Source organism: Corvus cornix, chromosome 7, assembly GCF_000738735.6.
Source record: "Corvus cornix cornix isolate S_Up_H32 chromosome 7, ASM73873v5, whole genome shotgun sequence".
Taxonomy (NCBI): domain Eukaryota; kingdom Metazoa; phylum Chordata; class Aves; order Passeriformes; family Corvidae; genus Corvus; species Corvus cornix.
Genome location: NC_046337.1, coordinates 20,519,545 through 20,546,534, shown reverse-complemented (window position 1 = coordinate 20,546,534; position 26,990 = coordinate 20,519,545). Strand labels below are relative to the sequence as shown.

At 35.2% G+C, this 26,990-nt stretch overlaps 1 protein-coding gene across 3 annotated transcripts in view; it reads left to right on the top strand.

Annotated features, from left to right (window-relative positions):
* SLC25A12 (solute carrier family 25 member 12) overlaps window positions 1-26,990 on the top strand; it is a 46,515-nt gene that overhangs the window by 4,116 nt on the left and 15,409 nt on the right. For 2 of the 3 annotated variants that reach the window (XR_005602352.1, XM_039555176.1), the window contains exons 3-11: window positions 465-607; window positions 5,394-5,509; window positions 14,360-14,499; window positions 16,995-17,141; window positions 18,240-18,378; window positions 19,605-19,698; window positions 20,266-20,350; window positions 24,345-24,429; window positions 24,891-25,049. Coding sequence is in view for 2 of the 3 variants with exons in the window: in XM_039555176.1 (XP_039411110.1) it covers window positions 465-607; window positions 5,394-5,509; window positions 14,360-14,499; window positions 16,995-17,141; window positions 18,240-18,378; window positions 19,605-19,698; window positions 20,266-20,350; window positions 24,345-24,429; window positions 24,891-25,049 (1,108 nt within the window). In the remaining variant the exon portion in view is untranslated. Of the gene's footprint in view, window positions 1-464; window positions 608-1,230; window positions 1,356-5,393; window positions 5,510-14,359; window positions 14,500-16,994; window positions 17,142-18,239; window positions 18,379-19,604; window positions 19,699-20,265; window positions 20,351-24,344; window positions 24,430-24,890; window positions 25,050-26,990 lie in introns of those variants that run through there. The other variant, XM_010406784.3, reaches the window with a different exon arrangement.

The following is a 26,990-nucleotide window of genomic DNA, read 5'->3' as shown; positions in this document are numbered from 1 at the left end:
ACAAAAAGAGAAAAGAAGTAATATATATTTTCCAAAATAGTCATAATAAAGATCAGGAACAATTATTCAGAAGATATCTGCTACTAGAAATTGTAAGAAAATTTATGAGCTGTGGTTTCAGTGTAGCTACAAATGGAACGCTACAGCATGGTTGTAAGTTTTATAAATTTTTGCAATTACCTGACAGTTTCTGAAATATGTAATTGTCTTTTAATTAGAAGATACTGGTCATTATGTGACCATAGCTATTGTACAGGGGAATCTGACTGTTGTTAGTATAAAACTAGTACAGTAACACTCTTAGTTTAATCTAGCCCTTTAATTTCAGAGCAGTTACGTGCAGACAGTTGTGCACCATTTTAAGTTATATTCAGTAAAGATACTAATTTGGTAATTGCCAATAATTAGCATCTAAATGGATTAATTTTTGTTTGTGTTCCTTTGGTTTTTTATTTTTACTCTAGTATGCAAGTGTTGAGAAAGATGGTGAACATTACATGACCCCAGAGGATTTTGTGCAAAAATACCTAGGACTTCATACAGATCCGCATCACAATCCTAAAACAGTGCAGCTGTTGGCTGGAGTGGCAGATCAAACTAAGGATGGGTGAGAATTTTGCTTTCCATTTGAAACTTGTAGTGCATAGGTAAATGTGTGAGTGCAAGAGTTTGATAACTTCATCTTCTAAAATACATTATTGATTTTATTACACTTTAGGTTTATTTAAATGAGTTGTTTTTTTCACAAGTACAATAGACTATACATTTTTGAAAACAGAGAAAAAATGGCAGTGTTTGACATGGGGTTTTTTTTAAGTTAAGATTTGTTTTGATGATATTTTGTTAAATTCTACAAAAGCTGAGGAAGTTGAATGGCAGGTAAGTTTAGTGTAGTAGGGTTGCCTTGGAGAAGTTCTTTTCTGTGTGTCCGCATCCATCTTTAGGTACTGTTTAGAGTCTTCAGTACCTGTAATTAAACATGAAAATATGGAAGAGCTTTTTTATTTCTGTAGTGTGCAATTCAAATCAAACCACTGAGGTCTTTTTTAAAGTGCTGACTTAGAGACAGTAGTGACTCTGTGGAGGAAGAAGTTGTTTGCCTAATCAAGATCAGGTCACACTGCATAAAGCTTTTCCAGCTCCTGCTTGCTTTTAGACAGTTCTCTGAAACTAATTTACAAAATGTCTGCTTCGCTGAGGTAGTGACCTCTAACTCATTTGTCTTCCAAGGAGCCTTTTCTTCTGCTGTATGTAGGATTCTAGTTTTGGCCTTGGATTGTAGTAGGAGGCATGGACATTGTTAAAGTAAAGTGAGAAGGTTAAGATGGATCAGAGAAGAGGTCAAGAATGCAGAAGTGAGTAGTTACTTTGTAGAGAAGAAAATGCTGTTAAAATACAATACATTTGTAAATATAAAAATGTAACTTATTTTAAATTGACAGCTTCTTGACTTCCTTGGTTACTTAAATTTTGTTTTTGTTCTCCTGCATTCTGCTTTAGAACATTTTATTAGTTTGCTTAGTATCTTGAGCAGCTTGCACAGTATCTGTGCTGTAGAAATGAAATTGTATGTGCTGTATACTTCTTACTCTAAATGACAAATATAGGATCTCCTGTTTGATGTAATGCTACGTGATTTTTCTTTTCATAAAACTGCAGCACTTTGATAATATATTTGATTATACATACATTTGATAAATTTAAGTAACCTGTCTCTGTTTCCAATACATGGCTGCAGTTTGTTGCTTTATTATGGATTGAAAAGGTAATTTTGTATGCATCTGTTCAAATAATAGTTTAATTGATAAAGTAAACCAACATGCTTAGCATCTTGTTTCTCTGAAAGCTGTTGGTTATCTTTTATGGTATGCATTTCTTCAAAAAAAGTCTTACAAAAGGGTCTTTCTTACAGTAGGAAATCATTTGTTTTACTGCTACAACAGAACTTTCAGGCATTGCTTTTTGTTACCTTCCCTGTGAATAAGATTTTTGTTATTTTTGTTTATTGCTTTTTTAAAAATCTGGGTAATATTTGAAGCGAGATAATCAAGTATGGGTAAGTGTGCTTTATCACCTTCTTTATGGGATGAGTGGGATTTTTATTTTGCACAACCATCTAGTTCGAAGTGTATAATGCTTAATTGTTTGACTACTTCTCTGAAACTTTTTTCTAAATGTTTTAATCTATATTTATATTTAATCTATATTTAATCTGAAGAATTTATTATAGCTCCATTATCATCATCATTTTTTTTATATTCACATTCTTTTATTTGTAGTGATCTGTAATATATCAAAATCCAGACTCTAATAGCATGAATAATTATTGTAGTCTTCAACTGAATTCCAGGATGCATTGCATCTTTCCAAGGACTTAAGGTTACTTTATGAAGTCCAAGGAAGTATCAGTAGTCCTGTTCCATGCGTATACCTGTACATTAAACGACAGCCCAGTGTCATGCAGCAAGTCATTGAGAAGCTTTGGGTTCTGTTAGAAAATTTCATTCCTGTATCTGCTATCATATTCTCTTAGCCTTGCTTGCCCTTGAAATAAATACTCAGAGGGTTGGTGACTGCTTCCATTGTTAATATTTTTTTATTTCTTTTAGGTTTAAGTTTGGCACTTTACAGAAACAGCACATTTTGGAACTGGCTATGTATAGGCATGTGTTTAAAAAAACCATGTTTTTACTTTTTTTCTAATGGTAACTTGATCCTTACTTAACTGTTCCAGAGAACTATTGCCTTCTCCCATTACTGCTGTACACGAGTGGTTTGCTTTAGTGGAACTCGGTAAAGTAGTTCTTAAAACAGATGACTGTTCACTTCCAAAATGTTTATTCCTCATTGTTACAAGTGCATATTCTTGTGCATAAAGAAATTTATGTGATGACCTCTAAATTAGAATTTGGTTTAAACTTGCCTGTTACCTATTTAGTACAATAGGATTTCACTGATGCTGAAAGCACTCCTGTGTCTTCAGGTGCAGGCACTGATTTTGAAATTAGGATAAATACCCTCTCTGAAGAATATACTTACTTATATATTTATATGTGTGTGTGTGTGTGTGTGTGTATATATATATATATATATATGCCAAAACTAGGTAAAAGATTTTCTTCCCCCTTTGAACATCAAAATTTCACAGTAGTAATTCAAAATTCTTCATTTTAACTGATTGTTTCTGGGTATTCTTTTTATCATCACATCGTTCTTAAATCTGGAAATGTGTTCTTAAGTGAAGTCCCCAAGAAAGAATTGATATTTCATATAATGGAGAGTCACAACAGAGCTATACATAATGTCTAAAAAGCTATGTTGTGTGGGAAAAAATGAGAAAAGTAGTAGAAAAAAGGAAAGAGAAGAATTGCAAACACGTGGGTTACTTTGAATGCTTTTGAAAGGTAGCAGTACAGAAGAAATCAGAGGAAAAGAAATTTTTTTAAATGTTACAGAGAAAATGAAAAGTGAGTGATTTGATACTGTTATGTACTCTGTAATGCAGTGGGTTCACAGGATGATACTTGAGTACTGAGTGATTGGGTGGGAAGCTCCATCATTCTGTTTAATCCAGCTCCTGTTATGTCCGCCCTAATGGCTAATGGAGGATCACAGAGGATATCCCTGCTCTTAGGCATTGGGAGTTGAATATGTGGAAAGGAAGTTGAATGTGTCTATCTCCTTTTGCTGTAGGCACTGTTATAGTGAGACCTCTGAAGACATCTTTCAGGTTCAGGCATCTATGAATGCATTCTCTAGAGATCAGCACTTGATCTTGTCAGTTATGAAGCTTCCTGGTTAGGAATCAATTTGTTTCAGCTTTATGCTTGTGTGTAAGGTATATTTTGAAATGATAGTATTTACAATTATTTTAAAGGAACATTTATTTCTTTGATACGAACCTTTTATTTATCAAGATCATCCTTTGGATGGAATTGACTTTGCATGTGAAGAACCATTCTCATATCTCTGATTTTTGTGGCTTAAATATGATAATTTTGTATTTTCCATATCTTAATTATTTTCAAAGTCATTAGGTTTTTCTGTATTTCCTGCACAGTGCGTATATACAAGAATGTTAACATATTTAACCTCTTTAAAGTATCTCAATTCTGCTTCATGTGTACTTTGACAGGGAAAAACTAGATAAAGTAATAATAGTGTGAATACTGTGATTTTTCTTTTTTTTCTTGCAGGGAACAAAATTTATACTTGGCTCTTTAGCAGTAAGCAGTAATGTTTGAAGTAATCACTATGAGCTAATGATTTCGTATGATGAGTACTAAGTTCAGATCAATTATGTACATTTTCTAGGTAAAGTTCTAGGAAACAGCGATATTCTCTGCTTTAACAGCATTTACTGATATATGGTAAATTTTTTGTTGAATATAAAAAATGTAATTGAAATTCTTATTCCCATTGATTATTTAATGCTAAAATATATATCCCGTCATCTGTCCTGTTATTTTCTTGTGCCAGCATTATCCTTTATCTGCTCTTAGCTTCAGGTTTATCTTTCTGCAGCTGTTCATACATACAACATTAGGATCCCTTCTAAAGGTTTTTTTTTTTGTGTTGGTCAGAATAAGCAGAATTCCTCTAGAAAAGCTACTTATTATTATCCTAGTAAGTTATCTATGCATACATTCAAGTTTGAGTTTATACATTGGTGACAAGGACTTGGATTTACTAGTGCATCCTGAGTTGTGCATAATGACTGTCTTGCATACACAGCTCAGAATCTTGTGATCTGCTGTTACACTCAAATCCTTCCCTGCCTTGTCATGTCTGTCCTTGAGTCCAAATATATTTATGTTCCTTCTTTATTGGCCCCGAGTACATGACTTGGCGGTTCATATCACATTTGAAGTGTAATATCCTTTCCATATGCATAGTAAAGTATAACTTTTTCTGAACCTGTTTGTTTTTTATGAATGTTATGTATTGTTTTAAAGAAATGTATGTTTTATAGTGTATTCCTGTACTTGCATTACAGTACCTTAGTAGAAATACATATGTGATACAATGACAGACCTGTAAATTTCATGGTGTTATAATTTTTGTGGTGTTTTTATGTCTTAATTTTTAAATGCTGTCTGATTACACTTATAATTACAAGTAATAACTTGTAGGTGTTCAGTGAGAATTGATTGTATTTTGGTGTTGATGGATAGGAAGAATTCCGTCGCTTCATAGAGGAATAAACTGAGTTGCATAAATGTTAACTACTTGAATGTAACATACTTTTCAGTCTCTAGAGTGTTAATTATTTTAAGTTAGAATTTTATTTAATATTTGGATCAAACTTTTTTCTAGAGTATCAAATGCAAATTATCATTGGTACTATGAACAATTTTAAAAAATCTTTATAACTTTTCCGTTTTCCTTTCTAGGTTAATTTCCTTCCAAGAATTTTTGGCATTTGAATCTGTTTTGTGTACTCCAGATGCAATATTCGTTGTTGCTTTTCAGTTATTTGACAAGAATGGCAGTGGAGAAGTAACATTTGGTAAGAATACCTAAAGAAAAACAGTTTAAGAAAGTGATTATTATAATATCTGTCATAATAATGGTTCATGATGACAGGTGCATAGAAATGCATTTTGTGCAGTACTGTACTTTTTTCCTAAGACTCTGCATGAGTAGAACTTTTTTTTTCTCTCTCAATTCAAGCTTAAGAAGTATACAGAGACAAAATACATTTTTCTCTGTCTTCTTGAATCAAGATTTTTCATTTTCCTGAAGTAGTAAATACCATGATGTTCAGTGTCATCCTAAGTAAAATTCAATACCCTGGATTTCAAACTCCTTCAACGCTGAGGGAGTTTTAAGATATGTTCTGGATCTCCACATATCTTTGAATAATTGTCATTTCATACAGTAAGAGCTCAATATAGAAATTAAGGAGGTCTAATAATTTGATTTCCTGTGGTAGTGTTCCTTTTCTTGAGGAGCAAATCTTACTTTAATGTTATGAGTGTAACTTACAACTAGATCATATATTTGCAAAATTAGGAAGAAAGTCTGGCCTTTGGTTTTGTTACCTAATCACGTGAGTTAGTAATCAGACTAAATTCTCTAGGCTAACTATACTGCTTTATGATATTGCTAAATAACTGTTGCTAACATTGCAGTTCAAGGAGGACTAGGCTTTATTTTTAAAGCTTCATGTTTATGAAAATTAGATAAATCAATGGTAAGAATTTTAATAATATGAAATGAGAATTAAATGTTATTTCTATCCAAAAGAATAAAGCACTCAATAAAGGAAATACAAACTATGCTTGCATTTGTAACCAATTGCTGTTTGTACTCTTTCATTCTTATGACAATTACTGTAACTTGTTGGGGAAAAAAAAGCAAATGTCTTTTTATGGAAACGAACTGTTTGACTTAGGATGCCTGTCAATTTACATCATTAACTGAAGAGTCAGGTACTAAGCAATTTGGATGCACAACATCTTGAAAAGAAAATATTTTAGAATTTAAATAAAAGTGAAGTCAGTAAATGCAGTCATTAGGAATTGGACAAACCACTACAATCAGCGTGACCGTGTTAGCGATGGTTTATTTAATAATCTTACAAAATGAGGTTTGAACTTGGTAGCTCTCATGAGCACACGTGAAACAGCTGGTTCCGTAATTGAACAAAAAGCCATTTCAGATTATATACAAATTCCTCAATCAGACTGAGGATTGTTATTTTTATATAATTAAAGTCTAAAAGAAAACACAAATGAGAAATTGTAAAGTAGAAAATTGGTGGTTTTCTCTGTATCTTTCTTGCTGAATTTTTTTGTAAGGCTGATAAATCTTGAAAAGGAAATTCTTGAGGGAATTTTAAATTTACTATTGGTTTCTTGGGGTGTTTTTGCAAAATTAATTATATTGCAATTTAACATTGTTATTAACATAACATGGTACATATTTTTTGTGCTACTGTTCCCACATTTAGTGCTGTTTTTTTATCTTGGCTTGTTTGTTTGTTTGTAACACGGGCTACTTATTTTTACTTAATACGCATATAATACATATTAATACAACTGTGAAAAATGTTAATGATGATACATGACATCTTCAGAATTTGGTAACCCTGCAGTCAATTTCCAAGTCAGTCTTACGGCTGTTCTGTAAATGAGACCTGCACTCTTTCATTTTCATGCCACAGAAGCAGAAAGGCACAGAGTTTAGTTTCATGTAAAAACAGGACAAAATAGAAACACAAGTTTTACAGTTAAAAGTTTTAGTAAATTATTAGAAATATGCTGAAATGGTGCTAAGTTTAGCCAGTTGGTGTGAGACTCACTATCAGACAAGTTAGGTTTTTTATAGACTCTGTAATGTATCCAGTCTGAGGTAAACCGTGTTGGTTATGGGAGCAAACATGAGTCAAGATTCTCTAGCTCAGATGAAACGCTCTGTGGATGTGATTGCATTGATGCCAAAGCTATCTCAAACCAGTAAGTCTTGCCAGAAGCAACATGGATTTACTGAGGTTTTCTGCACTGTGCCTCCAAAGCAAGGGACAGAATCAACTTGGGTCTGTTAGACCAGTAACTTGAACCAACACTGGTTGTGAGGTAACGTGTTCTCAAAAAATATTCTCATCTACTCAAGTTTTCAATTATCTGGGGGAAGTTAAGTATGCTTGTTGAATTTCAGAACTGTCGCTGTTTTTGGAAGCAAGCTGCTCTAGTTGGGTTCACTTCTGTTTAGGATTTATTTACTGACATGATTTTGAACCATTCTCAAGCACTTCAGCATTTTGCAGTCCTCTCGAGCCTCAGTCTGCTACGAGTCTCTTAAAATACTTAGCTTCCAGCTCTCCAGTGATGAAACTATTAATTGTGTCACAGAAGAACTGTCTTAGAAGACGACTTCAGGAACTATTTTGTAGAAATACTTGTATGCTAAGCTAATCAGTGTCTTTGCAATATCAGATGTTGAAACATGAAACCTTCTATCACTTTAATGTCATCTACTACTTTCTTACTGCTTTGGGACACTTATCCAGGAGCTTTGGACATGCAGAAATCCTGTATGAATGACTGCCATAAACGTGTAGTTGGTATTCTGCAACGTTTGTAAAGTAGGCCCATGTAAGAACATGAAACTGGACCTACTTTGTTTGAGCAAACTGCACAGCATGCTCAGTACTCACTACGTGTTTCAGCTGCACTGGACTTGCTGTCAGCTTGGTGAATAAAAAGCAGTAAAATGACTATTTTCGTAACCCATTGATATGGTTGTAGTTTAAATAAGTTTTTAATCATGGAGAAATAGAGAAAAAGTATATATTCCTAATCAAGTGCTCCTACATCTTCATAAATGCTTCCTAGGTGAATATTTTATGCAAAATGTGTTGCTGCTGGGCCCATACAATACCGCATTATCCATAAAATATTTAAATGCTAGCAGCTAAAGCTGATGAAGACAAGTGATCTTTTTTCAGGTTGTTGTCTGTAGCCAGAGAAGACTGACAAGCGCTGTGCTCTTTTGATTGTGGGATGTATTGACTGTGCTACTTAACATGAGTGAAATATTCAAAAACACTCCATAAAATTAATACTATTCTACTTAGGAATATTATTTTTATTTCTGTTCTGTGCAGATCTTTTGACCTGAATTCGGGTTAAAGCAAACCTGAATATTAAATCTGCTCAAGCTATTAGTTTTTTTCCGATGTCAAAGCAGATAATCCTTACTGTGTTTTGAAAGGTGAAGTCTGTGATTATCTGTGAAACTTCTCTGAAAAATAGGTTGTCTAACTGGGAGTAAAAGGATTCTTTGTAATTTATCTCTCTGGCACACCACACAACGATCTGGATTGCATCACTTTTAATTGGAATATACAGTTTCAAGGCATTTTCCAGCTGTTCTTCCTGGTAGAGTCACCACAAAGAAAGCCATTCTCTGATAAACTGGAGAGTTTCAGAGATGCTTTTTCAGTTAAATACACTTGCTGATATGGATAGAAAGATAGAGCTAAATATGTTTGCGATTCTTCTGTATTCAGAATTATTTTGGAGATAATTGGAAAATATTTATGGAACTGAACTTAAGGCTTTTAAAAACATCCTGTGGTCAAAATCTAATTACAATTATTTTGCAGAGTATAACAGCATCTTCTTCAAATGCATTGGGGGAAGGAAGGTGATCAGATGCCTCCTAATGCAACTATGTGAAAATTGTACAATATTGGTGAATTGAAATAATAAATAACGATTTAATAGTTTCAGAATTTGAGTATACAAGGATACTGAAGTTTTGACCAGTCTGTTTTCTTAGACAAATTTTAATCTGATAAAGTTCAGGTTTCCCTTAATCAGGACATAGAGTTTGAGAACACTGGAAGAAGATGAGCAAGAACAAAAGAAAGGAGTTGTATTATACAAGCTAGTGCTTTGCTTATGAGTATTACTTTTCAGAAAACAGAGAGCACTTCTAGTACTCACTTAGTACTTCACCATTTACAAAAGGGCAGCTGGATTGAAAATGCTAGGATTTGGATTTAATCTGAAAAGTTCTGCTTTCTAAAATGGTATTGGCAACCATAAAGACTGGAAACCTTTTAAAATGTAAACAGAAAAGTACTCATAATCACATGACTACAGATGTGAGGATATGAGGGAAAAATCCATGTTTTCATCAACTGTGCTGTAAACCAGAACTGCTATTTTTTTTGGCCTCCTGTGAGCTGTACATTAGTTGCCTGTTTTCAAAGTGTCTTTTGCTTAACACATGCAATTAACATAGGAAACATCACTGTTAGGACTTCCTTTTTTCCTTTTTTTTTGTTTTGTGTTGTATAATTCTTTGCAGGCTTAAACTATAGTTCTAAATACTTGTGAGCAATGCAGAATGGGATGGGACCCCCTCCTCTTAATAATGATAATGATAATTTTTTTTCAAACCATGCTTCAACAAGTGGGAACAGAAAAGGAGAACTTCATGTTAAAATTATATGTATTGACAATTTAATGTGGCTGTCATTCATCTTTCAATAGAATCACTAATCTTTTTAAAATAAGAGTAGAAATAAAATGTAACTATATCTAGTTAAAATTTCTCACATAAAAGTAATTATTGTATTACATTTGGATTACCCAATATAATTCTGTGGCATGAGGTGCTACAAAAATATCTTTCTGCCTTTAACTGTGGTTCCTTATTTTGTGCTTCAAAGTGAAAACATACTGTTAGCAGAAGTAGTGAAAAATAGCAACATGTAAATGTTAAAATTAATTATGTACCTTAGGCCTGAATTATGCACAAATTGGACAGTGGATTACTGAGTAGACAGATTTTAAAAAACCCAAAACAACCTTGTTAAACAACAAATCTTTACCATACTTATGCTGCTGCTTAAAACTTACCACTTTCGTATTTTTGTGCCCCTAACAAGTGTGATTGCTTTTTTATCACTGGTGCATGGGAATGGCAAACTGTTAACAGGTTGATGGCACTAGAACTGTATGAGCTTTCCACTCTGCTTCTTGGGGAGCTGATAAGTCAAAATAAATAATAGGTACTGCCTCAAGGTTTACTTGGAGTATTGAGCTCACCCCCACAATGGGCCACCAACGAGACATCATAGTGTTTATAATTTAAAGTATTCTTCCTCCGTATATGACATTGATTATTGCCTAGAATCTTTGGGGTTTTGTATCGTTTTTCTGAGCCTGATAGGTAACAGTGCTTGATGGAAGTTGAGCCAGTCATGTGTGTGCTGCCTGCAGATAGCTGCTCCAGGCATCTATAATTTGTTTAAAATGATTGGGTGGGGAAATGCTGAAGCAATCTTGAGAGAATGTGTGTCGCCTTGGAGGTAATGTACTAGTACACTAGAGTAGTAGGTTTATTGTTCCTGGGGCTCATGGTAAGTTGAGTATGTCATCAGGCTGCTGACTTGTATGCCTATCTGAAAAGAAAATGCATTACTATAAGCCTGGAAAGAAAGTTACCGGCTCAGTAGGAAAGAATTCCACCGCAGAAAGGTGAGCAAAGAGTAGAAGACATTAGTAAATGAGCAACATGTATTGACAGGGACATTGAATGCATTCTGTAAAATGTCAAACTAAAATGAAAGGCTTGAAAAATAATTTGCTGTTTGCCCCCTGCAGAATAGCTCTGTTGGAAATTTGAAACACGTGTAGTTTATCTTAATTTAGAAGCATTACTAGGTTTTGACTGAGGAAGAGGAAAAAAAAAAAAAGGCAAAGCCAGCATCTGTACCTTAATGTTGCCTGTTTTCTTTGTTGTCAGTGCTTTGCTTCTATTGTGAAAAAAAAAATTAAAAATTAAACATTTGATGATAATTCAGTGGTGAAAGTGTAGCTGATGATCACGTTGTGTATAATTTCTGCAATGTTTGCATTGGCTGTTTGCTGCTTCTCATCATAAGTTACTGGCTGTGGCGATGGCTGTTTCCGTTAATATAATAGAAGAGCCAACAGAGTTGGATTATAAAGGTAGTGTTGATATATTGTGAAGAAAGCACCCCTGCTCTTGGGTAGATGTAGTAAGTTTTAGCACCTACCAAGAGGCGCGTGAGAATCTCAGGTGGCTTTGGAAAATTGTATTTAATGTTTCCATGGGTTTGACTGGGGCAGTTACTTTACTGTGAGGGTGGTGAGGCACTGGCATAGGTTTCCCAGAGAAGCTGTGGATGCCCCATCCCTGGAAGTGCTTGAGGTCAGGTTGGATGGAGCTCTGAGCAACCTGGTCTAGTGGAAGGTGTCCCTGCCCATGTCGGGGGGACTGGAACTAGGGGATCTTTAAGGTTCCTTCTGACTCAAACCATTCTGTGGTTTGGTGATTTTTCAGAACTAGTGCACAGTTTTGCCTCTCTACCCCGAGCGTTTCATAAACCAAGCCAACATGGAATTAATTGTTACGTACAAGAGCATATGTTCAAACTGAGACTATTGTAATATATGCAGAATACGTTACTGCATGTGAGAGGGATTGCCTGGGAAAGAGAAATGGATAAGGCACCTCAGTTTTCAGAGAAGCAACAAGCTAGTTTGGATACCATTTATTAAAGCTAGTTAGGCATTTCTGGAATTCATCAAGTACCAATACACTCAACTATTGAATATAAATTTATTAATTAATTTAACTATTATTTTTATGTGCTGAAGAATCTTGAGATATGTTGATGAGTAGTTGTAAATGTTTTTATGAAGAAAAAGATTGAGGGTAGGAAATTGATTGTTTTTGAAGTATATACAGTTAAATGCTTGAGAGTTATGAGAACATCAGGGGCTTAAGTCTCACGAAAAACAAGTGAAAAATATGTCTCTGTGAACATGGATGGATAAGAAAATAAAATTTCTAAAGAAAAAAGGTACTGTTTTTACCTTTCTCTAAGGTTAAGAGAAGCAACTACTGGAAACAAGTGAAAATATGATTTAAATTTTCTGGCTGCTTCAACACATTCTTTTCTAAGTTTTCATTAGGGGAGCTCAGTGTGCATTAGATGTCAGTTTTACATATATGTAGGTAGTAGCCAGTTGGCACCCTTGTTTGTACATTAGTAGCCAAGCCAATAGATCCAGTGAAGCAGGCCTGTCTTCTGCTCTGTTCACAGTTCATTGCCATTTTTCAGGCTCCATAATGACCTGCACTGACCTGTTTGTGTTTGTAGTACATGGAGACTCTAGCTTGGCCAAAAGCTGCAGTGAATTAGTGGTGAGTAGGGAATTGAAACGTGCATACCTTGATTCCTTGATCTGCAACAGTGATGTAAAACTCTATTGCAGAGGGAATTTCCAAAGGAAGTATGGCAAAATAAAATAGTTGAGCACTATGTATTTGGTGCTTTCTCTCTTTTTTTCTTAACCCTCACCTTGGATATTGATACTGATGAGTAGGTATGAGTAGACAGTTACAAACAGTCAGATTAGTTTTTAGGTTTCTTATTGACCCTAACAAATCCTTTAGCCTACCTTGCAGTGGAAACTGGTTTAAACTGTAGGGTTTTGACTCTTGTGTTTGACCTTTATGTAAGGGTTAAATCACTGGCCATAATCTGCCATTTGAATATGTAATCTCAGTCTAACTGTGAAGGAAGTGATCTAACCAAAGAATCCTGCTTTGTGCACCCCTGTTTTGACACATACATTCTGGACATTTCCCTTTCTTTCCTCACTGAAAAGATAAAACCATACAGTGGATTTCCTAGATTTGATCTAGAACTAGTAGAAAGACTATAGAATTGAAACAATGAATGAATCAAGTAGTCCTTTAGCATAGAAGAAGCATACATTTACTTCAAGTAAACAGGTCTTGGTAGAGTTATCAAATGATAATTAAGGTTCTTCTCATTGCGTTTTGTCTTTCAGCAAAACTGTTTAAACATAGAAAAGAAGAGGCGTGTTATCAGCTAAAACATTTTGTATTTAGTCTTAAATTTAAGCTCTATGCCACATTTTATTTTGGTTGTTAGCAGATTCTAGGTTGATAAACCACTTCAGGTACTGTGAGGGCAATTTTCAAAAGTGTTCCTGTGGTATGGGTAGATGTCCTGTTATACAGTTCATGTGTTTGATAATCTGCACAAAAAACAGGCTTGTTTTGCACCATGGCAATGCTGTGTATGAATAATGCATGCTGTTTTTCAGATGAGGTTTTTGACTGAATTCAGATGGTATGTTTAGCATTGAGATTTCAATTGTACAGTATACATGTGGAGAATTCCATAATCTGAAATGGCAGGTTTTTTCTTTACTTTATTTAAAAGAGAACATCTCTATCTTCACTTATCTTAAAACATTTTAATAACTGAGACTACCAATTATGTTTTATAGGATTTGATTTTTGTGCTAAGGCCTTATCAAAAGCATCTAATAACGTGCTTTCTGCTGAGTTAATGATATGTTTTAGATGTCATTTCTTATACCTATCTTCAATAGCCATATTCAGACAGTGTGATTGTAATAATCAAGTTTCAATCAAACCATACCTAGTATGACAAATATTGCCTGAGATTGTAGTGCAGGTATTCGAGCTCTTGATAAAGGGCTTAATTTGACTCCTGGCAGAGACAGAGAACCACTATTGATTTTTATATCAGAATGCAAAATAGCTTTTATTTGTCATGTATGAGGGAAATTGCTTCTTAATTAAAACTAAATAAAACACTCACTCCAAGGTTTTATGCAATAATACAAAAAGTATCATGTCGTGTCTCAAATGTGTTCTTTTACAGGTCTGTAAAGGTTCGGTTAGCAATTATTCTTAACAAGCTAAAACACTTCTTAAACAGCTGCTGAAATCTTAACTTTTGTATCCTTCCTGGAATGTTTGTAGATTTACTGTACCCCAGGGCTCACCTCTTGTTTTTCCCTCCCCAAAGCAAATGTCAAAGAAATATTTGAACAAACTGTTACTCATCTTCAAATCCCGTTCAACTGGGACTGTGAGTTTATTCGACTGCATTTTGGACATAACAGGAAGAAGCATCTTAACTATTCAGAGTTCACTCAGTTTCTTCAGGTCAGTTGTTAACCTTGTTCCAAAGTTGGAACTGAGATTCATTTAACTTTTAATAATACACTAATACCATTTAAAATTTTGAGTTTGTTCTGGTAGTGATAATCCTTATCTGATACTAATCCTGACAGTTAATGATGAACTGTTATTTCTCTCTACCAGTTTTGTAAGCAGTGTGTACTCAATGTGCTTTAACTTGAATACCATCCTTTAAAAGAATGGGACAAAACACACTGTTTATGAAGTTAACCATTTTACTGATCGTTGTTAAACTGGGTTGAGGGTCTACTTTTTCTGTCATAGGCATTTAATAGCAAAACTAAACTCTACGAGAGAAAGTTAGCGTCCTTAATATAGCCAGTTGTTACTGACGATAAAAACTCCCCTGTAGAGGTTTTAGGTTATGTAACATTTCTTTTAGTTTTATAAACATTCTAATACTTACCACTTCTTTTCTCTCACTGGCATGCATGCTACCACACATATACTGGGAGTTCAGTCTTAAATGCAGCCAGCTTGCAGGAGATAAATCTGATTTCCTGAGATGTTGCTGAACTACCCTTTAGGAATTGGGCTTTAAAGAATTTCACTTGTTGAACTGCGCTTTATGCTAAGACAAAAAGTTACAGTTAAAACATGTTATGAATTGAACATTATACTAGAAGGAAGAAAAGGAAAATGCCATCTAGAAAGGATAGAGAAAGAGCAAAGTAGCAGAAATTTACACTGTAATTCATGGAAAAGAAGTTCACAGAGTTGTTGGTAATGGCACTGAATTCCATAAATTACCATACAGTGACCACCTTGTGATGTAACTTACAATTGCCTGTCTAGTAGACGTGAAGAAAAATAGATTATGCATTTCTAGAGCTCCCTTCATGCAATAAAAGTTTTGTATGTAGTGTCTTAAAAGTAAGGAGTGATAGATGTGCTTTGACGTAATCTGTAATTATTGTCCAAGATAAAAATACCTCATAGGATCACAGAATATTTTGGGTTGTAAGGGACCTTTAAAGGTCATCTAGTTCAACCCCCCTGAAATCCGCAGGGATGTCTTCAACTAGATCAGGTTGCTCAGAGCTCTGTTCAACCTGACCTTGAGTGTTTCTAGGAATGAAGCATTTACCACCTCTCTGGGCAACTTGTTGCATTGCTTTACCATCCTCATTTGGTTTAAAATCATTACCCCTTGTCCTGTCACAGCAGGCCCTACTAAAAACCCTTGTTGCCATCTTTCTTACAAGCCGCCTGTAAGTATTGAAAGGCTGCAATAAGGTCTCCCAGGAGCCTTCTGTTTTCTTTTCCTCTCCAGGCCAAACAGCCCCAGCTCCGAGCCTTTTCTCATAGTGGAGGTGCTGCAGTCCGCTGTCATTTTTATGGCCCTCCTCTGCACCTGCTTCCAAAATGGTTTGTTGGGAACTCAGAGCAGAGTGATAAATATCTATTCTGGGTTTATGATTTTTTTCCCCAAGATACTGCCATGTAAGATACAGTAGCTTCTTATTGTCATCATATGATAAAAACCCTTAGTAGGGCAGACTGGTACGGGTTGCAGTAATTTCAGTATGTACACAAACTGGATATTTTTATGCTTCCTTTTAGATACAATTGTTTTTCTCATTTGGTCTAACGCCATCTTTTAGGGTTGGAGACTTGGATCAGAGCAAGTTTGTTGTACCCTGATCTAGAAAACCTTGATCATGAGGTTATGAGAGCTGAGAAATTACTGTAAAGGTGATAGAAGCTAGATGGTTTGCCCTCTTCTTATTGTCTGTCAGAATGTGGTTATTTTTTTCGCAGCTTCTAGAGGTCTGAATGACAGCTGAATGTGCTTTATTGTTTGCTTGAATAAAAGGAAACAACTTTTTCTGGACATAGAATTTACAACTATCATTATTATCTTGAGGTTAGGTTACCACAGTGATCTTTGTATGAAGGTTTTTACAGTCTGTATAGGAGTTTTAAATTGTCTGAAATGAGTGACGATTTGTGACATTATGGGAGATAGCTGTTTGGGGCAATCTAAATCCATATTATATCATTTTCACTGTCCTCCTGTTTATTTTCAAGTACTTTCCAATGAGTTAGTATATAATAGCCCAGTCATATTTCATCTTGGATGTGTGAGAGATCAGCTCACTTTGCATCTTGAAGATCAGTATTAGAAGTTTTTCTAGCAGTTAAGTATTTAATTAGGAATAGATAGCAGGCAGGACATGGGTGTGTGAAGTTCATTTCTCAAATGATTTAGTGAAAGTGCATATTTCCTTACAGTTAAATTGAGGCTTTTCTTTGACAGAGGAATGAATCTGTGGATAGAATCAGTATGCAGACTTCTTATTTTAGTTGAGCTGGCCTTGAAGTTTTAAACTGTAGTTGTGCTATTGTCTATGTGCCCAGACCTAATGGAGCATAAGAATATGAAATTAGTGAAAGTTTTGTGAACAATGAGTTGCAGAATTTGCTTCTAATATGCTATCTCTGAATATTCATTCTAGGAGCTGCAGTCAGAACATGCAAGACAAGCCTTTGCATTGAAGGACAAAAATAAAAGTGGTCTGATAACTGGGCTGGACTTCAATGAAATCATGGTTACCATTCGCTCCCATATGCTAACTCCATTTGTAGAAGAAAATTTAGTTTCAGTAAGTGTTAACCAAAAGTGCCTTGAATTCAGTGTTTAGTAGCTGTGATGTTTGAAGATAGTACTGCTTCTCTCTGACTTTGTCTTCTACTTGTTTATCACTCACTGCCTTGGTGCTGGAGTATCAGCTTTGTATAGAGTGGACAGGGGAAACATAGCAGCATTCCTTGGCTGCAGTAGTGAAAAGGTTGGCAATCTGGTTTACATGTCTAAAGTGCCATTGGAAGCAGTTTGAGTTAGTCTGCTTTACTTTTCACTAGAGCAGGGCAAATGACTTGGTACAGGAGGAATCATAGAATTGTAGAACCATGAAGGAAAAGACCCTTAAAATCACCAAATCCAATGGAAGTCATCTAGGGCAAAAGCATCCAGTTTTTATATTTCTGTATATGACATCTCAGGAGCTGGAGACTACTTACAGTTTTGTCCTTTTATGTACTCTTGCATTCTTTTCTTTTTCAGATCAGAATTTGGAAAATCAGTATGTAGATTCTAGAGGTAGAATGGTTACAGCTCTGATAGTTTGGCAAGATCTGTAGGTAAAGTAATGACATACAAGTTATAATCTGAAAATATGTAGTATGAAAATTACATAAGAATGAAATTTATATAAAAGATCAAGTAATAATTTTTATCTTACTATCTTACCTATAAATCTTGCCTTGTCTTACTCATAAGGCATACTATCTTCCATAAAATTTATAGTAGCTACTAACTTTGGACTTTGAAGTAAATGGTCATTGGTGTATGTGATGCAAGAAGTCAGTCCCTTTATCTAAAGGAATTTGCATTTGCATGCATTTCTGTTTTAGAAAATTACTCAGTGACACTTTTAATGTGTCTATCAGATAACTTGAATAATAATCTACTTATATGATTATTTCCTAATTGTTTCCTAGTGTTTAATCCTTACCACAAAAATAGTATCCTGTCTAATAATTCTCCCCTTATGTTTCTATTAAAAATATCTTAAAAGTTACAGGAATAGAAAGATATCTTTAATTCTTTCATAATTTGCTGAAATGAATGTTTCTGTAATTGTAATAAGATGATGTAAAAGTGCTTAAGGCACTTAACTGTTTTCATTTAATTTTTAAAGGTAGCTGGTGGGACTGTTTCACATCAGGTCAGCTTCTCCTTTTTCAATGCATTTAATGCCCTTTTGAATAACATGGATCTTGTTAGGAAGATATACAGTAATATAGCAGGTACAAGAAGAGATGTTGAAGTCACAAAAGGTAAGGTATATTTCCTACATTTTATTAATTTTTTAATTCTGTCCATTTTGTAATTGGGGATGCAGATGGTTTAAGGTGAGTCAGAAGTGAGGTTATTGCCACTGGGAAAGTGTTTTTTTAGCTGTGGGTGATTTTCATCCTCTCAGGGTAGTAAGTACTTTCAATTAGCTCATTAAGGAGAAGGTTCTGGCAGGAGTTGTGTTGGCCTTACTAGTTTGAATGAGTAACTGCAAGTCAGTATAATACTGAGGATTTTACAACTCCTTGAAAGAGATGCATTGTTGCTTAGAGGTAGGAAGTTCCTAGGGAATGTAGTGGAATGGGTTAAGTTTGAAAATCTGAGTAGTTTTATATATAAATTATGCTAGTTAGTATATAACAAATGGCTGTGCATGTGAAAGGTTGCCATATTTCAGTCTTGACACATACATAAGCAGATTGCTTTCGTAGCCATTTTATGACAGATTTTACCACCAATTTTACTACTTGTATGGATGAGATCCGCCAAACCATTGTATGGCAAAAAGCATGCCAAGTTCTTTTTATTTTTTTTCTTCTTCTTTGTTTAGCTTATATGCTCTGCATATTTTTCCCTAGAGGAAAGCATAAAATATCTTTCCTCATCCTCCAGATTGTGCTAACAAACTGCCTAGCAATGTTTTTGGGTACAGAGGCATAAATACATCTTGCTTGGATTTGTATTGAGAAAAAGGGCTGCTGTGTTTTCACTGCTCAGACTTGTTAGCTGCAAGTTGCCAATTATGTCATGAACATGTTGTTTAATTTCACCAGATGAATACCTAAGCTTGGGCTCATTCAGAGCTAGCAGAGGAAGAAGTCTGGACGTGATGGGAATAGATGAGTCAGTTGTCCTTAAAGTTGTGAATAATGGACCATTATTCTGTTCTGTTCTGTTTTGCAGAACTTCAGAAGCAAGAATCACAAATTGTGGGTGTCATTTTATTAAGCTTGCTAATTTGAGGATTCTTGTTGTCTTTGGTGAATACTTACCATAAATCAGAGTTGTGGAGTCAGACTTGATCTGTGTTGGGAAGGCCTGTTTTAGGATAGATGTTCTCCTAAAGATCCTTTTCCCTTTGCATTTTGGATCTTGCTTCTTGGTGATAGACTTCATTTTTATGATATTAAAGTTATTTGAAAGGATTCAAAGAGGCAATTCGATAAATAACACAATTATTGTATTTCTCTTTCCTTTTTAAATCCAGAGGAATTTACACACTCTGCAATCCACTTTGGACAAATTACACCACTGGAAATAGATATTCTCTACCAACTTACGGATTTATACAGTGTTACTGGGTAACATAATCATGAATTTTATCATTTTGCAATCATCATTTTTGTGTTTCCTGTGTGGCCTCTTATATTTGTCTTAATTTTAAAAGGTTTTGTGTTCCATTATATTTTGTTACAGTAATTTATTCAATGTAAACTGATTTTGTTGTGTGCATGGGTTTTGTAAGCGAGTTGTGTATGTCAAGCACAATTATTAATTGTTGTATTATAGGTACACATATGAAGTAGCAAAATACAGTACTCCTAAAAGGCTACAATGCACTGGTTGATGTTTTGTGTAGATCTTTAATGCATGCAAAATCTTAGGTCGAAATAGCTAGAAGTAGTTTAATTTGTGTATTATATTTCTTATTACTAGTAATGAAGAACTTAACTTCTGAATAATCTGTGCTCCCTTCATCTCCAAGCACACTTTAATGCAGTGTAGCAGACTTCTTAGGTGTGCATTCAAGTGACAAGTGTCTTTTTTGAAACTCAGATGTCGCTTGTGGGGTGTGGCCAGGAATACTGTACTGAATATGTTTGATGCTTTATCTAATCGTAATTTGCTTTTCTCTGCCTTGTGTAAAGGCGCTTAACTTTGGCAGATATTGAGAGAATAGCACCACTGGCTGAAGGTGCATTACCTTACAACCTGGCAGAACTCCAGAGGCAGGTGGGTAGAAGAAAAAAATAATTGAAACTGAGTGAATGTTTACATGTACTTGCAAATGAAAAGTAGGAATAATGCACTTTAAACAGATTCCTGACAAGTGAAACATGCTGGGTGTATTGCTGTAAGGATAGAAATGGGGCAGGCTGTTAGACACTGTATGTGTCTAAACAGGGTATGCGATGTCCGAATGGCCTGTTCAGATATGAGCATGTATGGATACTTGGATTCCTTACCGTGAATGCATTTGTTCACTCCTGAGAAGGCTTTTCACAGGACATAGCTCTCCATGAACTTCTCCAAAATGAGTCCTTCCCATGGACCCCAGTTCATCAAAAACTCCTCCAGTGTGGGTCCCTTCCACGTGGTGCAGTCTTTCAGGAATAGATTTGTGTGGGTCCTCCATGTGGTCACAGCCTCCTTGGAGCACATCCACATATTCCTGTGTGGGGTCCTACAGGGTCTGCAGGTGGATCTCTGCTCCACTGTGGACATTCATGGGCCACAGGGGCACAGCTGTTGCATCGTGGTCTGCACCACAGGCTGCAGGGGAATCTCTACTCCAGTGCCTGCAGCACGTCCTCCTGCTCCTTCAGTGACCTTTGTACCTGCAGAGTTGTTTCTCTCACACGTTCTCACTGCTCTCTCCAGCTGCCATTGCACAGGGTTTTTTCCGCCTTCTTAAATACGTTATCCCAGAGGTGTTACCACTGACACTGATGGACACGGCCTTGGCCAGCGGCGGGTCTGTCCTGGAGCCAGTTGGCATTGGCTCTGTCAACATGAGGGAAGCTTCTAGCAGCTTCTCACAGAAGCTACCTCTGTATCCCCCGCCCCTGACTTTGCCTCACAAACTCAATACAGGTAGTAAAAAAGGTAGAATTAGAAGATGAAAAATATTGCGATAGAATGTTAACTCTTTATTTCACCAGAACTTTACATTTATGTTTGCTAGCTTTGCTTTTATCATAGCATCCTTAATAAACATTACACATGTATAGTACAGCATAGGAGTTCCAGGCCGTGCAGTTGGATGTTGAATATAAATTGTTTCTTACCTCAGTGGCTCATTACAGTTTAGCTGTAAGAACTAAAGATTTAGGACCAAATGTTATGCAGGTGTTTAACTTACATTGTTTTAGTTATTGTTACTAGAGCTGAATTTGATAATTTGGTTCTCTTTCAAACAAATTAGTCTGAAACACAGTGTCTGCTCTGTTCTTTATGTCACTGCTCTTTTGTGCTTGGTTGTCCTTAGGCAATTAAGCATATCTGAGCCAATACATGTCCAAAACCTACTTAGTGCTAATGGTCTTCCTATGGATTCCTGATGACAAGAATGATGGAAGGGAATGACCCAGAAATGTGGATACAACGTTTATCCAGGCTATTAAGTATTTTTGATGAAGTTTGGTAATGACATTCCACTGCCAGTTTTGGTTTTAATCAGTGTCTTAGTACTCACCTGTCTGAGTAGAAAAAAATACTGACATATTTTACTTTTGAGAGCTACCTTTGTAGCTTGGCACTCTTTTAAAACAAGCTTGCTGGTAAAAGTTTCACTCATCACTACAACAGAATATACTCTTTTCACACTCTTGAAGTAATACATTATATTTTCATCTTATTCTACATTCTGTGTTAAAACCAGACACCAGAAAACAAAATAATTTTATTTTATTTAGTTTATAAGGAACAGTCTTTTATTAGACCTTATCCTAAGTGAATGCTATATTAACAGTAAGTTAAGTGTATTGATGAAATGAAAGATATCTGTTCATGAAGAGAAATATCATCCCAGTGCAGTCCAGCTGTTCCTGGGAAATGAAACTAATTCTGTAATCAGTTTTATATGATTTTAAAATCCCTTTGTAAAGAAAAATATAAATTTTTGCATAAAATCACTCCATATAGATTTGGTAGAAATGAAAATTAGCCTGCTTTCAACCATATTTACTTTATTGTCAATTTTTTTTCATTGTGTAAGATTTTTTTAAAGCTTAGCAGCTGAATATCCTATGGGGATGACAGCTACAGTAATTTTCTCTTTATAAATATTCATGATTTGAAAGCTATAGCATTAATTACATTCATTTACATATCCATCTGAACACACAAGTAAACTGAAAACTTTGTGAACACTTATTTAATAATATAAAAGTGACATTTCCTTCAGAAAGAATTTGATTTTTAACATTCAGTCATGCATTCGCTAAGATTGATGTCTAAATGCAATGATCGGATTTTGATGAGAATCGTGTGAAGCTTTGAAAAAAAAGAATAATCTTAAACCAGCTGAAAGGCAGCAGGTGTGCTAAACTAGGAGAAAATATCAGTGGAATGAAGAGCTAGTTCTGCTTCTAAAGCTTTTTGGGGTATATTATTGCATGTGTCTTTTATTTACATGAATCAAAAGAAATATATCTGAATTTTAGAATTTATTTTTGTGGTTATTTTGTTTTTATTATCCTTTGGGGGGTTTTGTGTGTGGTTTTTTTTTTAATAGAAAATCATAGTGGTTCTACAATAGTGAGGATATTCTTTGGATTTATTGCTTCTATTGCTTGTAAAGGGAGTACAGTACATTTGATTTATGCTTTTTTTATGCTGGTCTGCATGTGCAGTGTGTAATTTTGGTGCTACCTAGAATTTCTCTATTCTTGTCTGTTAAGCTGTATTGTGGGGGAGGAGAATGTCTTGTGGAGGGAAGTGGGTTTAGCTGTACCTTTTTATTCTGTGGAAAAATGGTATAAAATATAATCCATGGTTTTTTAAAGGTAATGATCTCATCTTGACCTCATAGGCTTTTCTCCTATATTGTGTATATGCTGTGTAGCCTTATGCAATACAGGCAGGTTTTTGCACATCCCGTGTAACACCCATCCAAACAGAGTAGCTTGTGCTGAGGTAGGCGCTGTCTTCCTGTGGTGCTTCAGTGAGCTGAACGTGCCTTGGCTGGGTAGCCTTGGTGAGGGAGCTGAGAAGTGTGTGTGTGGTAGTCTTAGTGAAAATTCCTAATCTGCATCAGTCTGGAGTCTGTAGACATTCCAGCTGTGCTGTCAGCAGCACATCTGCTAACAATACAGGGTATTTTTAGGAAAAACAGGTTTGTGTTTGGAAAATGGACTTTAGTATCTGCTTTGCTGTGGAATTTACCAGTTAATATCTTGGCCCCTTAGATAGCGCAGGCAAGTTATACTGCATAATATCAATTCTTCTCTACTGGTCTTATGCTTGGAAGAAAATTCAGCCTGTCTTGCATACTTTATAGTGCAAGTTTGTGAATACATCTTGTGAATCAGTTACCTTGTTTCTAATAGCCATTTAATAATATGAGTCTCTGCAGATATTTTCTGTGCAGACTATATTATTTAGAACACTTAACAGATTTATAATAGTGTATGTAATTGAAAGGAGTGAGGTCAGTGTTACTCTCTAAATTAGCAACTGCCTGAAAAAGTCTTGTGGAGAATACTTTTAGGAATAATTAACATTTTGCTTGTTTTGAAGACATGAAATCTCATGTTTATGCTATGCATTAATGGGTGTGTAATCTTAAAATATGTCCTGTGCTGATAGAGCCTGTCTGTGAGATATTCTGTGAACTCCTTTAGAGATACTGAGTTTTATTTGACTCGAAAGGGAGTTCCATGCCTTACAAATACAAAGGCAACAGAATAGAAAATAGCAAAGTTGTTTAGAGTTTCTGTCTCCTTTTTCTTGAACATCATTGTTTCAGTTATACCAGTGTGCTGGTTTTGGCACAACTAGGAATATGTAAGGAATATTTTCTGAAAGGAGTATTTGAAAAATATGCCTCATTCATTAGGCACAATAGACATTATCTAGTAATTATTTTTATTTCTTCCTCCTCAACATAAAGCTACCAGTTTTTACCAGATTCTTTCTGTAACATTATAAAAGCAATTCACAGATGCCTTTGTTTTCCTGTGCAGATTTTCAAGCTTTTTTTCTTTTTTTTTTTCCTCTCACACAGCAATCTTTTGGAGAATTAAGCAGACCTATTTGGCTCCAAGTAGCTGAGTCAGCTTACAGGTTCACTTTAGGCTCAGTTGCTGGAGGTGAGTAATATTTCTGCTTCCTGTTTTCAAGCTTGGGTTAACTTAACACTGTTTTACCAGACTAATTGATCTCATCTAAGGTGGATGTTTTGGTTATACATGTGTAAAATTGGATGCTGGAACCATTTTGGTTCTGCTATTCCCTTTCATTCCTTATCACTTGGCTTCTAGAATCTCTCTACAGTTCTTTGAAACTGCACCAGTAACAAATTTCCTTAGTGGTAATTCAGATAGGTGTTCATTCTACACACCTTGTTTTATGTAACAATGTAATTCGTTCTCCTTGAGACTTTTTTTTCTAAACCTTCATTAACGTTCTTTCTTACTTCCAGCATATCAGAGGTCTTACCAGCTTATATATTCTTTGTGTTTAAATAAATGCTGTAGAAAATCATCCTGATAATTATATACTACACCAGCAATGATGTTGCAGAAGTAATATTCCAAATGCTTTCTTACAGCTGTTGGTGCTACTGCAGTCTATCCCATAGACCTGGTGAAAACTCGTATGCAGAATCAGCGCTCCACAGGTTCAGTCGTAGGGGAGCTGATGTATAAAAACAGCTTTGACTGCTTCAAAAAGGTTTTGCGTTTTGAAGGCTTTTTTGGTCTTTACAGAGGTAAGTGAATTAAAAAAAAAAAAAAGTCAGTAATTTTCTGCCCCCTTTTTTTGTTTTAATACCCCAACAGCTAGTTTCCTATGGGAAAACCAGGATACTTGATAGCATGTCTAATTTTGCGTTCATTTCTGAGCTCAGTATTTATCTTCCATTGTGCACCCTTCATCATAAACAATTGCTGGGAAAAACTGGGCTTTTTTTGTTGCTATTGCTGATTTGCTCCTTGCTGCTTAAGTTGTTTAAAGACCTAATTTTTGGGCTGTAAGTGTTGAGGACATAATTGTAACCTCACAAAGTAAGGATTGCAACTTTTGGCTGGGGTCAGACATCAGGAGCAGATTAGCATCTGAGGAATAAAGATTCATTTTACAGCAAATATTTTTTGTTAAGAGACAAAAGACAGTAATTTTGAAATGTATCTGTAAGCTGGATGCCAGATCATATGCCTCATACTTTTGCAGGTAGTGGGACTTGTTTTATAATTTTGTCTGGTGAACAGAAGTTGCATTCTGCTGTTGAATTATGTTGCTCTATTTTACTTGAAAATATCACCAGTGGAACTCAGAAAACTGTAATTTAAAGAACAAAACTCTAAGATACAGATTAAGAATTCAGCTTTTTATCAGTTAGGCTGAAAGCTATCATATGTTGTTTTATCTTGGAAGATTCTGAAAGAGTTTTAATCACATTGGTGATTTACATGCAGGGTAAATGCTTACCAGCCCTCTGAAATAGATACTTAGTTGAATTCTCTATTTTTAATTGTAATTTCACATAACTTTATGAAGTTCACAATTATCATAAGGATGAACAAAGTATTTATTAATTGGCACACCTGTTTCTTTAGCTGCAGCAAAGTCACTCACTTATGTGATGTCTACAGCATTTTGTTCTGCTTTGTGATGTTTTCTGTCAGTGAAGACACTGGACAGTGTCCTTTATGGACAGTATCTAAGAAGTTTTTGCCTGTGAAAGTCTGTGGGTTCTGGCTAAAGAGTGTTTTGTAGTCTTGCAGGATTTTGCTATGAAAGTAAGTAAGGGAAGGAATATGTTGGTGCAAAGTTGATGAAATAGCTGTAGTCTGTGTAAATTACGTCTTACTGGTAAATTGTTTTCTTTTTTGGATGCTATATCTTTCACAAAAGCAAATACTCCTTGAGTTACATCTGTGAGACTGATTCTTCAGTGCTGTTCTACAGTACTGTTTTCTTTCTCTTGCCCTCCCTGCCCCATTTTTGCACAGCAGCATCTAAAATAATTTGTTATTTTATTTTTGTTTTCTGACCTTTCACAAACACTTTGAAATCAAGGATGATTCCATTGATGAGTTAAAAGCAGTGGTTTACACTTGAAAAAAAAGTTCTTGTTTGAAAGAATGTCAGTTTGCTAAACTTTTTAATAGCCTGTTTAATAATTGTCTTCAAGATTGCTTAGGATAAGAAGTTCATGTAGTTGTTTTGAAAATGTTACAGTTAATGGTCAGCATGTTACTAAGATTTGGACTCAGAGATTTGGATGGTCTGTTGGAAGTATGTTAAACTAAACAGCAGAAACACTTACAGAGTTGGCTGTGGGTCTGTTACTGGCTTCTTATATTCCTGAGCTGGATTATGCTAATTGTATTGTAATATAACTGCATCTATACCATAATATAATGGTACAATATAGTTGTTTACTGCACTTTAAAAAATAGAACTGAACACAAACTGGAAATGTTATAATTCTAAATAAAAACTTAGAATTTTTGGTCAAGAAAATAAAGACTCTTTTGAGTCTTGACATCCACCTTCGGAGCTAATGAAGTTTCTTCTCAGGTCCCTCACTAGACCATGCAGAGTCCCAGGTTCTCTGGCACACCAAATGTGGGTGCCCAGTGAGTTCAGCTACGTAAAGGGAGTGGGGGGATTGTCTTGTGGTGTTTTGTCTGGTGGTTTTGGTTTT